This window comes from Haliotis rufescens, unplaced genomic scaffold (assembly GCF_023055435.1).
Source record: "Haliotis rufescens isolate VD_foot unplaced genomic scaffold, xgHalRufe1.0.p SCAF_9, whole genome shotgun sequence".
NCBI classification, from domain to species: domain Eukaryota; kingdom Metazoa; phylum Mollusca; class Gastropoda; order Lepetellida; family Haliotidae; genus Haliotis; species Haliotis rufescens.
Window position 1 is genome coordinate 28,807,459 of NW_025964383.1, and position 17,478 is coordinate 28,824,936.

Genomic DNA, 17,478 nt, shown 5'->3' on the forward strand with positions numbered 1-17,478 from the left:
CTGTATAGCCATGAATATTTTGCTCACATTTATATATACTGCAAACATATCTTTAAGAGTTGTGTTTATTGTTGACAGAATGATTGTGCCAGTCATTGGTTATGGACCAGGTATGTGGGGTTATTCACAAGTTCAGACAGTTTAAGTGTACACATGAGATCATTGTCTGTTAACACAAGTACAGATAACGCGGTTGTTATAGTACAAGGATGTTTGTGGATTATGCACACAAAGTAAGCATATTTATGTAGAAATGTTTATAGATTGTGGATCAATTTTTAGCGACAAACATGTAACCGTACTTTGGGCTGAATTCTGAATGCAAACTTAAACTTGAAAGTACAACTGGAATGTGTGAGAAATGTTCAAATATAACAACTTTATTGTGTTTTAACAATTGAAATGATGAATATATGTACATAGCACTGTACCCATGAAGGGCCATGATATTACATACCGGGTAACGGTAATGAAAAAATACCATTGAATACATAATGAAAAAATACCATTGAATGTCTCACATTGTTGGTTGATCTGTGCTTAGGATCTCTCTCTCTTACCACTTTAACAATGAATGCAATAGTACAACACCATCACACGGTTGTCAGACAGACATTCAGTCATGTAATTTCCCTGCAAAGGAGCTCCACCACATTCCCAAGGTCAGTGTTCGAAATAGACATCAGTCCCTATACCCATAGATGACAGATTTGTTCAAAGATGTTTTACAAGCTGATAATTTCCTTGATAAATGTATCACCATCTATAACCACTGAGTCTCTGGGAACTCGGGTGTGATAGCAGTCATAGCTTCTGGATGACTGGTTGTATTTTGTAATTTTATATTGCAAGAGTATATCTCACTGCTTCAGCTAACATGTTTGGGCCTACAGTTTCTCCATTAGGCCTACCCCTTATTCCAATATACTTCAGGGTTACAAGTGATATAAAAGAATCAAACAGTGTCAAAAGCTTCAGAAAAGTACACAAAAAGACAGTAGTATATGCATATATATTGAACTGGTTGGGTCTGAATACAGTATCATGGTGTAACATTTATACTAAGTTTTCCATATAATAATTAGATCCACATCAAGTGCTTTTATGAGTTACCATGGTGTAATATTTATATATGCATTTTACCTGATGATAAGTATTACTTGCTAAACTATTATATGAAATGATATATAAATATTACACCATGGTAACTCATAAAAGCACTTGATGTGGATCTAATTATTATAGGATAACTTAGTATAAATGTTACACCATGATTTACACCATGATAACAGCCTGGGCCTTGTCAATTATGTTATAATCTTCATCAAACTGCTGTAGGCTACAGCTAAGAATAGAAGTAAGTACTTTACACATGGTGTCAATCAGGGATATACCTAGCGGTACTCATTTGTATCATTCTCATCACCAGATTTTAATAGTTGAAAAGAAGAAATTTATATTCCTTAACTGTGAAAAGTCACTGCTTTCAAATAATTTTTGAAAAGTGAGGCAAAAGTAAGTTTCAAAAGACTCTTAGTACTTTTTAGATACACAGTCTTCACATGGATGTATTAATCCCCAAAAGGATGTCTGTTCATGAATCTTAACAAATGCAGTGAGTAGCAATGTAAGGCTTGAGGAAAGACTCAAAGAATAATGAGAGTCTGGGAATCAAACTTCCTGTACAGTATTCCTCATTGAGTGATATTTTCTGAACAAAGAAGTCTTTAAACGTACAAACAGCAAATAAGCAGTATTTTCGCTTTGATAGATACATCTGACCCTGCACTTGAAAGTAGTAATTACTGTTTTCTTTCAGTTGCATGAGGCCATTTCTCTTACAAAGATAAGGAAAGAGTTTCCCAGGAGCAATGACCTCATTTCTGGCACTGTAAGGACATTTAACCTCAACAATGGTGTTAGAATCAATGACACCGTCTGGTGTTGCTGCAAGGAAAGGGAGTTCAGAGTCGACAAACATTCCACAACTATGAACATGAACATTACAGGCTATTTCAAGTTTGGCAATAGCTTTGGGTTCCTGCTGTAACCCATGCCTCACAGAGTTACAAACAAGTTTTCTTCCAGAGACAATTTGTTCACATAATTTAGTTTTGTTTCTCCTTGTAGTACATTTGCAAATTGTCCCAAACTGAGATGCGGTAAGCCTCCATCTCCTCTCCTCATGCCACAAGCTACACTTGGCCTGCTTTCTTGTCTTTGACTCTAAGTCTGCAGCCTGGTCATCTGTAATCTGTCAAAGATAGACAGAATAAAAATAAATAAACAAAAACTTATCAATAAAATTCTTGAAACTCCTTTACAAATCAGAACAAAACAATTCAATCAGATAACATGGCTAAAGCAGTTTAACCATATCGTATCTAGCTCCAAGGGACCAGAAGAAATCCATTTGCATGCAATTCAACCTAACCATCAACTACTACACTGCAACGTCTGAAGATATTGTGTCTTCTGCAGTAAGAAATGAACTAACCATGAAATGAATAATAGCAGGCATTTTTTTAGAAAAAAGTGAATTATTTATTTGAATGCAATAAGCAGTAGCTATTGAAAGCCTAAAATATAATAACTTAATATAGTGATTTGTGAGAATGCATAAAACTCAGGATTGAAGATTTCTTCATTACGGAAAACATGAGTGTAAAATACCTTCAAGGCTCTCTCCACCCAGTATTCTGTGAAGGGCTTGTCCAAATAGTCATGATCTCTTACTGCAGATGACAGACTGGCTCTTTCAAACAGGTATCTGATCGTGATATCCTTAGATGCTGAAGAGCAGTAGTTGATGGTGATGTTTCGCACATGGTCCCTGTAAGATGCACTATTTCTGTATTTTGCCGGTCTTGGGTCATCAAACATGGTTGGTCGCTTCGCCCCACACTTGAATGAGTCTGCTTTCTTCGGTGAATCTATTAAGAGGCAAAAAAAAAAAAGAGGAATAATTTTTTGGCTGAAAATATATTACTAATACTGGGACACTTCAGTATATAATATTTGAATGTAGAAACAGCAAATAAGCAGTATTTTCTCTTTGATAAATACAGGAAGTGAAATTGTCATAATTTCAGACAATTCATAATTTGGGGTATATGCCAAACCTGTCACGGGGGAAACAATTGAAAGGGTGATCACACACTGCAGAAATAGCTTGTGAGGCTTTTAAGTAGTTATGGCTAAGCTATACGAGCAATGCCTACTGAATACATTAGCAGAAAGATCAGTTTCATATGTCATGGAATAATTAATCACTCTGTATATTTAATTCTAATAAATATGAACATATAACCAAGGGGTACTTAATTTATTTTAATGTCTGCAGCTGAACAGAATATCTATTTTTTCAAACCATATAAAAATTTCCTCATTTTAAGAAAACAATTGACACAAAAAAACTTGATAATTAATTCATTCTAACATGCTGTATAAGCACTTTGAATACCAATATATTTACTACACAGTAAACATGGTAAGGTACCTGAATATTCCTTTTGTGGCCTGTGGAATGTCTGCAGTTTGTCTGTGCAGGATCGCCTCACAGCAATCACACCTGTAGACTTGAACTGTGACAACATGAGGAGGACAGAAGCGAGGTGTTTGCAGGTTCCATGGGGGCCTTTACCAGCTGGGCACTCACAGTGTGTGTTAACCACTTCACCACATTCTGCTATTATGATGCGAAGACTGTAGGATACCTAAGTCAAGGAAATCAAAACTTGTAATACAGAGTTATCTAAGTATCATCATGATAACATATAATGAATTATTCCTGCAAGTGACAATGTTTGGTATAACTGACACATTATTTACACAAAGGTGAAATATTTCTTATTACAGACCTAAATGTACAATCATGAATGGCAAAACTGTGAATGATTACTCACTAATTTAAAATCATTAATCACTGACAATTCAATATGTGGTTGAGAATGGAACTTATGACCAATCTGTTTCTAAGGTAACAAACCTTTTTCTTCATAGCAGCACTGACTAGACCACTGAAGTAGGCATGGTGATGAATGACAACACTGCAAGCCAGGACATGATTGGATTCCAAAAGTTGATGTCCCTTCTCAATAGCCTTCAAATCTCCAGTCTGAAAGCAAATAATTTCATTTTGCTAATTTCAGTATCTCATTTATTCAAAAGATTTCTCATGTATGTTTCACAGGATATGTATTATCAAACACACCTGTTAATGTTAGTGTTACTATTGGTAATAATTTCAATAAATTTGAGTAACGCATAGAAATATATTGCACACTTACCTCTTCATTATCTACAGCTAACCGGTACCTAAAATACGCCTCGACATCCGAAGAGGCCAAGGGCGGTAAGCTGTCTTTGTGTAGTGGCATCAGTTGCTTGAAACCTGTGACTGGCCATGATTCAAATCGGATAGGCTCAGGTAACTTAATGTCATCTTCTGAGTGGCAGAAGTTATTATTTCTGTCATAGGACTCCAATCTGAAACAAATTTTACAATACACCTGTATATATTTGGAGAACATTTTTTTATTTTAAAATACTTTAAATTCAGTCGGGGTGGGGTGGGGTGGGGTGGGGGAAACCTATGAAGCTGACCTATGCATTGGATTACTATTAATAAAAATATTTTGTGCAACCAGACCCTTGGAACAGAAGTCATGTAAGAAGGTATTTCCATTTTCAAAGTACTGCAACTATATCTTAGATTTAGAATGAAAATGTCACAGGTCATGTCAAACCCCAGAAATAAGAACATTAGACAATGCCCAAAATAACTTGAATGAGGGTTATTTTGCCAGGACTGTAGATTGTAAAAATAACTTTACCCATGCAGTCTCATATGGTACTTGTGATACCTTAGCTGTGCTAGGAAATCCTAACTGAAGCTTTCTTCTCATTTTTTTCACTCGAGATATTAATTAAAGTATCAAAAGGTTAATATATACGGTACTATTTATTTTGATATATTTTAGTCTGATGCATTGAGTCAATGTATACACCACTGCCGGTATATGGTCTTTGCTTTTGCATACATGTAGGCCTAGTCACTATGGCCCCAGTTCATGCTCTGCAGACGACTGACATAGCATAATGGGTAAAATATATTTAAGCATGCTTTATTTACGATTACACCAACATGCACGGGTTTTCATTCAATAAAATGAAATTTGCACACCCCTGACGTTTCCTTTATCGATAACAACAATTTTCATTCAGTTCGGATTTCCCGCGGTAATCTCGAGTCGTACTAGTGGAACAAATCAAAGACTGTTCGAAGATTCAAAGCAAACTGACACAGAATTGGCAAGTCTATGGTACAATTACATACCTTTCAATCAAATCGATCTTCTTCCCGCGTGTAGTTGCTCCACGGCATCGCAACTCTGTCTTCAACTTCTCAACTGTCAGACCGCTGTAGTGCGACATGTTTACATTAGCAACACTTCCGGGACGGAAATTCCGACGCGCCACCTGGCGGATTAGTGTACCGGTGTTTGCCATTGGGATACGATGACATTCTCAAACCAGGTCAGCGAGCCTGACCACCCGATCCCGTTAGTCGCCTCTTACGACAAGCTAGTCGCCGTTCATGGCAAGCATGGATTGCCTATTCTACCCCAGATCTTCACGGGTCAGATCAAAGAAGTATATTGTAGAGTCTTGTATTAATGTATATTCATAAACTGAAAACGAAAGGTTCATTCGTAAATCGTAAATGTCATTCGTTTGTTAAAAAATCATAAATAATCAAGAATGTTATTAGACCGCCTCCGTGGTCTAGTGGTAGAGCGTCCGCCCGGAGAGCGAAAGGTCCGGGGTTCGATCCCCGACCGCGTCATACCAAAAGACGTTAAAAGATGGTACTTGTTGTTACCCTGTCTGGCGCTCGGCATTAAGGGGTTAAAACAAGGACTGGTCGGCTCGGAGTCAGTATACTGTGTCTGAGTGGGGTATTCATGTTAAACTGCGGCATGGTATCTCAGTGAGCTAGCACTATAAATCGGCATCAGTCCGGACTAGTACAAGCAGCCACACAAACACACACACGTACATGCACGTCGCTATATAATTGCAATAATCTTGGACGCGACGTTAAACCCCATTTCACCTCACCTCACCTCACCAAGAATGTTATTAATTCATCAATACCATCAGATGTGACAATATTCCCTGATGTCACATGAGAAAAATGTTGAACGTTTGTAATGTTGCGATGCTATGACCCCATAGCCATGGAACATTGTGGCCTTTCACTCAGTTCGTCCTGGGTAACGAAACAGTTTGGTAGTTTGACTGTTATGCCAAGGCATTGTGAAAGTGCAATAAATGAAAATATGCTTTTATATAAAAAGACTTACTTACAAGCTTAAGGTTGGTTGGTTTAATGTTTTACGCCGCAATCAGCAATATTCCAGCTATATGACGGCGGTCTGTAAATAATCGAGACTGGACCAGCCAATCCAGTGATTGATATCATGTGCATAGATCCACGCCATTGGGATACGATGACATGCTTCAGCGAGCCTGACCACCCGATCCCGTTAGTCGCCTCTTTACGACAAGAATGGTCGCCTTTTACTTCAAGCATGGTTTGCTGAAGACCTATTCTACCCCGAATCTTCACGGGTCTTACTAACAAGGATATGTGTAAGATTTGTACAGTGAAAGCTGAAGGTAACACATGTGTCAAACGACCAAAAGATAATCAGGGAAGGAGTATTTCATCTCAGAACTTTCCGGTTTCGCTTGACATCCACTAACAAAATACTGAAAGGGTGCTGAGAGAATATTTCGTCAATAGAACCGAAAGTTCATCAGAACAGGATGGAGGAGATGTTGTTGTTTTTCAAAATATATAGTCGACAGGTTACCGTTTTCAGACTGAAAGTCAACATCGACGCCAGGAAGCAGCTTAATGTGATTTGTATCAACAATAAATCTTTTACGTTGCACAGACTGATTAGTTTTGTTAACAATAAAATGTAAAATGTTTTGGAAAAAAAAATGCAAATCATTTCGACTCTATATCATTCGATATAGGGACGTGACTTAAAGATAGACTTAAAGAACGAACGAATGAAAAATATTACAGGCGTCCAATGAAAAGACGAGTTATTTAAAGAAAACTGTAATTCCCATGCCCAAGAGCATTACAGAACATTTAATTCCCTCTATTTGGCATTCCTTACGGATAAGAATACCATATAAGTACCTGAACATTATGATCCAGATTTGTACGATGAAACAGACAGCACAATAGGACTTTTAACAAGTGATCACATTGTGTTTGGTGGGAATTGGAATATCATTCAAAGTAACTCGCTAGATTCGTACAACAATAAAGAATGTTAATAATTCAAAGTTCAATAAAGGGTACTTAAACTTAAATGTGAATTGGACTTGTCAAAGCTTCGAGGGAACTGAAGCCTTTTGCTAAGCGATGCATATGGACAACATAACCCTTTAAAACAACCCCGCTATCTTTACCCTTTAGACTATCAGAACTGCAGCGCAAGAAAGGCTTTTGGAAAATGAATAATTCACTTCTTAAAGACAAAAGTTCCTTTGCGTTAGTAATATCAATCCAAATGAAAAGGAATAATCGGTATAGATGTAAATAAAGCGTCTTCTCAATAAGCTTTTAACTTCTCAGGAAAATGATCGAATGAATGATCAGAGGCACCGCTACACACTTGTCATCGTGTCAGAAAAGAACGTGAACAGTTGGAAAGGGGCACAGAACATAATTCTTGTAAATGATAGCAATTCGATGCAAATGATCCCATGTGAAATACACTAATCACACCACATAGCCCCCTTACCCCACACAGCATACCGTGGCATAGTGTATTTACTAACTTCAACTGTCAGCAGCCCTCTTACTGTGGCATAATGTATTTACTAACTTCAACAATCAAGAGCCCTCTTACTATGGCATTATGTATTTACTTACTTCAACAATCAACAGCCCTCTTACTGTGGCATTATGTATTTACTATCTTCAACAATCAAGAGCCCTCTTACTGTGGCATAATGTATTTACTTACTTCAACAATCAACAGCCCTCTTACTGTGGCATAATGTATTTACTTACTTCAACAATCAACAGCCCTCTTACTGTGGCATTATGTATTTACTAACTTCAACAATCAAGAGCCCTCTTACTGTGGCATAATGTATTTACTTACTTCAACAATCAACAGCCCTCTTACTGTGGCATTATGTATTTACTAACTTCAACTATCAAGAGCCGTCTTACTGTGTCATAATGTATTTACTTACTTCAACAATCAACAGCCCTCTTACTATGGTATGGTGTATTTATTAACTTCAACAATCAACAGCCCTCTTACTGTGGCATAATGTATTTATTAACTTCAACAATCAACAGCCCTCTTACTGTGGCATAATGTATTTACTTACTTCAACAATCAACAGCCCTCTTACTATGGCATGGTGTATTTATTAACTTCAACAATCAACAGCCCTCTTACTGTGGCATAATGTATTTATTAACTTCATCAATCAACAGCCCTCTTACTGTGGCATAATGTATTTATGAACTTCAACTATCAAGAGCCATCTTACTGTGGCATAATGTATTTATTAACTTCAACAATCAACAGCCCTCATTATTGTGGCATAATGTATTTACTAACTTCAACTATCAAGAGCCCTCTTACTGTGGCATAATGTATTTACTTACTTCAACAATCAACAGCCCTCTTACTGTGGCATTATGTATTTACTAACTTCAACTATCAAGAGCCGTCTTACTGTGTCATAATGTATTTACTAACTTCAACAATCAACAGCCCTCTTACTATGGCATAATGTATTTATTAACTTCAACAATCAACAGCCCTCTTACTGTGGCATAATGTATTTATTAACTTCAACAATCAACAGCCCCCTTACTGTGGCATAATGTATTTACTTACTTCAACAATCAACAGCCCTCTTACTATGGCATGGTGTATTTATTAACTTCAACAATCAACAGCCCTCTTACTGTGGCATAATGTATTTATTAACTTCATCAATCAACAGCCATCTTACTGTGGCATAATGTATTTATGAACTTCAACTATCAAGAGCCCTCTTACTGTGGCATAATGTATTTACTTACTTCAACAATCAACAGCCCTCTTACTATGGCATGGTGTATTTATTAACTTCAACAATCAACAGCCCTCTTACTGTGGCATAATGTATTTATTAACTTCATCAATCAACAGCCCTCTTACTGTGGCATAATGTATTTATGAACTTCAACTATCAAGAGCCATCTTACTGTGGCATAATGTATTTATTAACTTCAACAATCAACAGCCCTCATTATTGTGGCATAATGTATTTACTAACTTCAACTATCAAGAGCCCTCTTACTGTGGCATAATGTATTTACTTACTTCAACAATCAACAGCCCTCTTACTGTGGCATTATGTATTTACTAACTTCAACTATCAAGAGCCGTCTTACTGTGTCATAATGTATTTACTTACTTCAACAATCAACAGCCTTCTTACTATGGCATGGTGTATTTATTAACTTCAACAATCAACAGCCCTTTTACTGTGGCATAATGTATTTATTAACTTCAACAATCAACAGCCCCCTTACTGTGGCATAATGTATTTACTTACTTCAACAATCAACAGCCCTCTTACTGTGGCATGGTGTATTTATTAACTTCAACAATCAACAGCCCTCTTACTGTGGCATAATGTATTTATTAACTTCATCAATCAACAGTTCTCATTATTGTGGCATAATGTATTTACTAACTTCAACTATCAAGAGCCCTCTTACTGTGGCATAATGTATTTACTTACTTCAACAATCAACAGCCCTCTTACTATGGCATGGTGTATTTATTAACTTCAACTATCAAGAGCCCTCTTACTGTCGCATAATGTATTTACTAACTTCAACAATCAACAGCCCTCTTATTGTGGCATAATGTATTTATTAACTTCAACAATCAACAGCCCTCTTACTGTGGCATAATGTATTTGTGAACTTCAACTATCAAGAGCCGTCTTACTGTGGCATAATGTATTTACTAACTTCAACAATCAAGAGCCCTCTTACTGTGGCATAATGTATTTACTTACTTCAACTATCAACAGCCCTCTTACTGTGATAGACAGACAGGCAGACAGACAGACTCACGCGTTCATGCACATGCAGTTGAAAACAACCGTCACGATGAAATCGGTAGACTACAAGAAAGGGTAGATCTAGGTCACATCGTAGACTTAAATTTATGTTTCAACCACAAGTCACTCATTACATCCTTGGCTCATGGAGTTCAGAGAAATAATATACTGCAGGGGGGGGGGGCGGTCGTCGCAGTAATTCCCATCAGCTCTTCAAGCGGACTGCTGTCCTTCCTTAAGCATAAGCAATTACCTATGCACATTGTAAATGAATGAAACTCAGATATGATTATATATAGACACAGAAAAGCTTCAAAGGGTCGATGTTTAGTAAATCCAACTAATTTCTTACCTGCAATACTTGAAACATTATCGAGTATGTACTTCACTGATGGTTTCATGGAAATGCCCCTCTTATACTTCCATATCTGTTCTGAATCCTACCTTAGACATATGTGTTTGCATAACATTCGTGTAGTATTGGCCCAGTTTAGATGTAGTTATCAAATATTTAACCAAGCAGGACGACATGGGGATGCATATAAGGAATGCATAAGACGGATATTCACATAATTTAGAAGTTATAAGTAGTATTTCCTTCAGTAATATTGCCCGTAATCTGATACACTCACTCGTAATTATATCGCGAAATACTACTTCGTTAACGCCATCACGTGTTCATTTATACTTAACATTAATGTCTACAGGCCAACTTGGTAAACAATGACTTGTATATTATGGGCAGTAGGCGGGCCCTGTGGGTAAAGCGTTGGCTCGTTACGCCGAAGACCCGGGATCGATTCCCGACATAGGCACAATGTCTGAAGCCCATTTGCCGGTGTCACTCGCCGTGATACTGCTGCAATATAGTTAAAAGAGGCGTTAATACATACACACTTACTCACTACAATCAATAAGTGATTGATTGATTGGTTGTTTGAAAAGAGTCCCACAATATGAACTAATTAACTGACACATATGCTTAAAAAGCCTTGCTGTGTACAACAAAGATGCTTGATAAGCTTCACTCAAATTACAGCTTTGTTTACCTACAAGCTAGACATATTGTTAGAAAGAGCCACAAAATGTCGTATTTAAATGTTCATATTTAATAGTCCCTTTTGTGGTATCTTGTAACGAGATAGGTATGCGTGACTTACATTCGTTATCAATTGCTCAATGACATGAATGCGCCGACACAAAGTGAGTGAGTGAGTGAGTCCCACAATATGAACTAATTAATTGACACATATGCCTATTATGCCCCGTTGTGTACAACAAAGATGCTTGATAAGCTTCACTCAAATTACAACTTTGTTTAAAAGTTTGCTCAAAGCGGCGTAAAACATACTCACTCACTCACTCACTAACTCCACTACAGTGTGGTCATTATAGGTGTGACATGTACCATTTCCAAGCATGTCATGAAATGTGTCTGAGTGGCAGTTTGCAAGCATTAGACTAACGTTTAGTCCCTGGTATAAACTTATCTTATATTTAATATATATATATATATATATATATATATATATATATATATATATATATATATATATATATATATATATATATATTTATATATATATATATCTACTCAAAACAAGATAATATCAAAATGGAACCCAGGACAATGCTTCATTTCTAGTCTCAGAAATGAAAATGTTTTACAGAAAAAACAATATAATAAATAGGAGCCCAGAGACTCTTCATTAGTCTAATATAGACTTGAATGGGCTGTCGCTCACTTCAGCTGTAACGACCAGTGGACAGCACAAGATTAACTGATAAAAACAACCCAGAATCTCGCTTGTGGGCCCTACAGAATTAGACAGAACCGAGAGCTCAGACAAATTATTCCAGACTTGAGTTGGATCTAGTTCTTATTTTTTCTCTAGGGCCTGGGAGGCAGGTTAGGTTAACGCTATAAGATCTGGACAAGCAGTCATACATACAAATGCAAATACACTTTCCCTCAAGAATGCGACGAACTCTATTTCACCTCCTTCCCCTGCTTTGCTGACAAAAAAAAGATGAACATTATATCATATAAGTGTCACACATTATAAAATGCAAGTATGACAATGTCACACCATATTGCTTATGAGAAACACAAGTATGCATAAAAACATGAACTGATTACGACGGTAGACTCTTAATGTTTTTATTTAATACCACCCACCAACCCGCACATTTATTCATTTATCCTTCTAAAATAGCTTGTAGTTTGTGTTTAGGATTTAAACACATTTTCTACAGTGAATGACACCACGTGTTTGGGTATTACTCAATGCCTCGTAACCTTGTTTCATTGTACACCCTCATTAACCGCAACATCAACCTCGGTACAGTTAGAACCTGACCTACAGCACACTCACACTGCCCTCCACAGCATAACATCCTCATCAACCGCAACATCAACCTCGGCCCTTTTAGACCCTGGTCTTCAGAACACTCACCCTTCCTCCACAATAGAACATCCACATCAACCGCAACATCAACCTTGGTCCTGTTAGACCCTCACCTCAGCATACTCACCCGGCCCTCCACAACAGAGCATCCTCATCAACCGCAACATCAACCTTGGTCCTGTTAGACCCTCACCTCAGCATACTCACCCGGCCCTCCACAACAGAGCATCCTCATCAACCGCAACATCAACCTTGGTCCTGTTAGACCCTCACCTCAGCATACTCACCCGGCCCTCCACAACAGAGCATCCTCATCAACCGCAACATCAACCTTGGTCCTGTTAGACCCTCACCTCAGCATACTCACCCGGCCCTCCACAACAGAGCATCCTCATCAACCGCAACATCAACCTTGGTCCTGTTAGACCCTCACCTCAGCATACTCACCCGGCCCTCCACAACAGAGCATCCTCATCAACCGCAACATCAACCTTGGTCCTGTTAGACCCTCACCTCAGCATACTCACCCGGCCCTCCACAACAGAGCATCCTCATCAACCGCAACATCAACCTTGGTCCTGTTAGACCCTCACCTCAGCACACCCACCCTGCCTCCACAACAGAACATCCTCATCAACCGCAACATCAACCTTATTGGCTGTCAAAGCAAAATGTGAAACATGTAAACAGCAAAACGTGTCTAGACGATAGCCTCTGTAGAGAGAGCTGATATTATGTATGTGATAGACGAGTGACTGAGTGAGTGAGTATGGTTTTACGCCGCTTTCAGCAATATTCCAGCAATAGCACGGTGGGGGACACCAGCAATTGGCTTTACATATTGTAGCCATGTGGGGAATCGAACCCAGGTCTTCGGCGTGACGAGTGAACGCTTTAACTATTAGGCTACCCAACCGCCCATGTGACAGACGAACACTCATCTCTAGTTTTCCGATCCCATGTTGAGAGTGAAAGTTTGAGGATTTTCGGGGCGTTTCAACGTATGACAAACGTGTTACGAGACGCCAGTTTCCACACTCACCAAGGCCGTTCTCTGGCGTCAGCTACTCTACTAGGGAAAGTGACAGTGGATATGGCCAATTTATAATAACAGAGGAAGGTACTTTGGTCCAGGATACGGCAAGCGGCATCCGATGGGCCATCCACATGCCATCTACTACCAAATGGATAACAGTTCAAAGCTGAAGGCCCGCGACAGTGTACCGGATCAGTAGATAATTGACACTATCGTTTGACCGCTGGGTGGAAATAAACACAAAAAACAATATCTCATCATGAATCAACGATTGGATTCCATTTTATGTTTATGGTAACATTCCCCAACCATTTGAAATCAGCAACAAAGTGTTTAACAATTTTAAACTTTTTTGTTTTCAGAGATTACAACTGAAGCAAAAGAAAGCCCACGATTTGCATGCAATCTTTTTGCTCATTTAAATGCCGTTAAAACCATTTTACTGTATCAGAGGTTACGAGAAGTCAAGTTTCACAAGGGCAGTTTAGTTGCTTGACGCACTTTTTAATTATTAACCACTTGGGTCCAGTGAAGTCCAGTTTTGTTTCAGAAATGAGATCAGACTTTAATGCAATCTTGATGTTGTGTCTCCATGTGTCCTGAGAAAGGTTTCTTCATCACCTATTGAAGAACCTTTTATGTAAACGCAAAGTTTGGTCTTTAATGTTGTTTTAAGTACCAGAGCATCTTTGAATCAATATTGAACTGAACCTGTACCCTTTGGATAGGATGTGCCACTGGGTATGATCTCTATTTCTCACTTCTTCTGATACAGAGCTTCCATGAGATGTTTCATCAGCAACACTTGGTGGATCAGTCATAGACGAAGTTGGATTCATACACCAGATCACGCCTTTTGCATAAATGAGATCTCATTAAAACAACTTTATGGTCAATCAATATTCTGATATGTGTGACCGCCTCCGTGGTCAAGTGGACAGAGCGTCTGTCCGGAGAGCGGAAGGTTCGATCCCCTGCCGTGTTATACCAAGATATGTTAAAAGATGGTACTTGTTGTTACCCTGTCTGGCGCTCGGCATTAAGGGGCTCAAACAAGAACTGGTCGGCTCGGAGCCAGTATACTGTGTCTACGTGGGGTATTCATGTTAACCTTGATATCTTAGTGGGATATCACTACAACTTCGATTTTGGTTTGTGCTGGTTTGTTTGTTTGTTTGTTGTTTAACGCAAACCTTAGTAATATTCCAGCTATATGACGACCCCTGTAAATAAACTGACCAATCGATCCCATTAGTCGCCCCTTACAATAAGCACAGTCGGCAAGCATGGGTTGCTGAGGACCTATTCTAACCCGGATCTTCACATGTCTCGCGCTGGTACAAGCACACACTTGCATGCACGCACGTAATCTTGAACGCGGCGTTAAACCCCACTGCACCTCACCTCAAGTAATATGTGTAACCATGTCATATGAACAAATGATAGCACAAGGATTGAAAAACAATGCATACAAACTGAATATTCATTTTAAGCATGAAAAATATTTTAAAGTTTAGCCGACCTGACATGACAATGAGGCCAGAGGGGTGTGAGTGCTGTGACCTCCGCATGTGATTCTGTGCACCATGCCCAGATGTTGTCATGCCAACCATGTCTTGTTTGCACGGATTTTCAATCAACGGAGATGATCTGTTTAAGTTCTGTCTTTTGAGTTTATCGCATTGTACTTCTGCTGTTGTCTCATGGACACGATTTTTTTAGTAGAACCAGTTTAAAGCTTCACAGCAGACCACGTTACTTCATTGTCCAATGCATCAGAGGGTGTGAGTTGGTTAAACCCCGATTAGAACAATATTTTAGTTATACATTAGCATGTTGTGGAAGGAGTCTGTGAATGACTTGCGTTTAGACTTCTTTCAGCAGTATTCCAGTTCACGACGTGTCAGCTTAATGTGGGAGGAAAGCCGGAAGTGATGCAGGTCTCAGACGTTTATCACTTCGGTGAAACCCACGAGCACGGCTATGGCGCTGACAAACCTAGACACATAATCGGGTCGAACCGGTTAGCGGCCTGCCCAAGGGACGCAACTCTGCACATCGAATTGCGGCGCCTCAGACAACCCGTGCTTGCTGTGGGAGGAAAGCCCAAGTAAACAGGACGTTAACCACTTTTACTGAAACCCGCGAGTACGGTTGTAGTCCTAGAAATATATTCAGAGAGACTTTTGGATTCGAACCCCCTATCAGGTTTCTAGCACGCCTAAGGGACGCAACTCTGTTTATCGAATGGACTACTGGGCCATCTGGGCCCACCTTGTTTTGTGTTCACCAACGTACTTGCTCTTGGAACCAAAGCTTTTGTTCTAATATATTGTACAGAAGCACACAATGTACATCACTTTTGATGAACTTTTTATTTGTCCAATACCACACAACAAACGAAGCAGTAAGCATTGTGAGAGAATCGGTTGGAGATAGGGCAGTAGAAACAGACCAATCCAAAATTACTATTAGTGATACCGACACATCATGAAACGTGTATGACTAAGATTTGGTCATTTCGTTTCTATTATAACTTAAAAACTCCTCATAATCCTGAACACAGAAGTGATGAATACATGATATAGAAACATCTGATTATCAGAAGAAAGATTTTTTTAATAAATTGTACAACGATAGCATCTGAACACACGTTAGTCCTCCACCATCCATATTAAATACACATTCACTGTTCATTGATAACAACATCTAAGGGTTTATGTTATATATATATTCTCAATGTTATGTTGTGGTCAAACAAATTAGCTCTTACTTCAAAAAGGTACTAATATCTGTACGAGTGCACAGTTACATCTGTCTGATCACGTGTTTGTGACTATACATCCATCCACATATGAAGGAGAATATTTTTTGGAAAAGTTGAACTGATATATCACGGTTTAGGCGCGTTCATAATATAACACTGTGACAAAAACAAATTTTATTGACTAGTTGAATAAACCGGTATCAAATATACAATGTACAAATAGAAACGTCAAAACTCTTTCCATAATCATAAGCAATCACTGCTAAAACCAGATTCCATTGTACGATTCCGACTATATCATAAGCATGGCGGGTGCTACCAGTAGGGCAGGACAGGCTTACCCTTTTCGCGAACACCTGGTGTCATCACTGATTTCCAGAGGTTCATTCATAAAACCGTCACAGCTATTTTGCCATTTACGCTTGATTTATACTGTTTCGTGGGATAATCCAGGCTGATTATTCTCCTGCATTGGCAATTCATGTTATGAATCATACAGAATTAATGGTACCAAGTGTTCATGAAAAGGTGAACGTATCCTGCCCCACCGGTGGCTCTCGTCACAAACAAATGCAAGGGCAAGTCAACTTTTCAGCTTGTGGAAGTAATCACACCATTGGGTTTTTGCATTTCTTATCACTTTTGTTTCATTCAAATCGACATCAGTGTCACGTGACAAATTGAAGAAACATATTCAAAAAATCCTAAACACACAAATAAAAACAAAATGCCACTTGAGATCTGTTTCAAACTGAGTTTCAGAACCTCGTATCGGCATAATAATATTTCCATCGTTACAATCTACATCAAGACAAACTAGTACAAACAGTTGATCAGTTAATTGTGAACCGGCCGTTATATCTTATCTTCTATCTTATCCCAGACAATGTATTGTATTTTTAAAGTATTTTGTCCAAAGCCATTGTAAAATCTGGCTTCGTGTTAGAGTTACATGTAATGTGTGACGCCAAACGTTACACATAATACAGCCTAGGTGGACAGTCGGCAAGGTGTATCATCAGTTGGTGTTACTAGTTGAGGCTGCATGGGTAAGTCTGCACTCATCTGCTAAGCAAATTCCTTAAAGGCCTACC

At 38.6% G+C, this 17,478-nt stretch overlaps 1 protein-coding gene across 1 annotated transcript; it reads right to left on the reverse strand.

Annotated features, from left to right (window-relative positions):
- Positions 1–1,219: 1,219 nt before the first annotated feature.
- On the reverse strand, positions 1,220–5,507 carry LOC124144020. The gene is made up of 6 exons (XM_048390391.1): positions 5,339–5,507; positions 4,290–4,488; positions 3,989–4,117; positions 3,500–3,716; positions 2,674–2,933; positions 1,220–2,254 (listed from the first exon to the last, which is right to left on the reverse strand). The coding sequence occupies exons 1-6, from the start codon at positions 5,434–5,436 to the stop codon at positions 1,604–1,606; spliced, it is 1,554 nt and encodes a 517-aa protein (XP_048246348.1). The 5' UTR covers positions 5,437–5,507; the 3' UTR covers positions 1,220–1,603.
- Positions 5,508–17,478: the final 11,971 nt, after the last annotated feature.

Coding starts and splice junctions, on each gene's coding strand:
- LOC124144020 (XM_048390391.1), bottom strand. CDS start 5,436: ATGTCGCACTACAGCGGTCTGACAGTTGAGAAGTTGAAGACAGAGTTG. Junction 4,489..5,338: donor AAGATCGATTTGATTGAAAG/GTATGTAATTGT, acceptor AATTTGTTTCAG/ATTGGAGTCCTATGACAGAA. Junction 2,934..3,499: donor GCCACAAAAGGAATATTCAG/GTACCTTACCAT, acceptor GCCTCTTAATAG/ATTCACCGAAGAAAGCAGAC.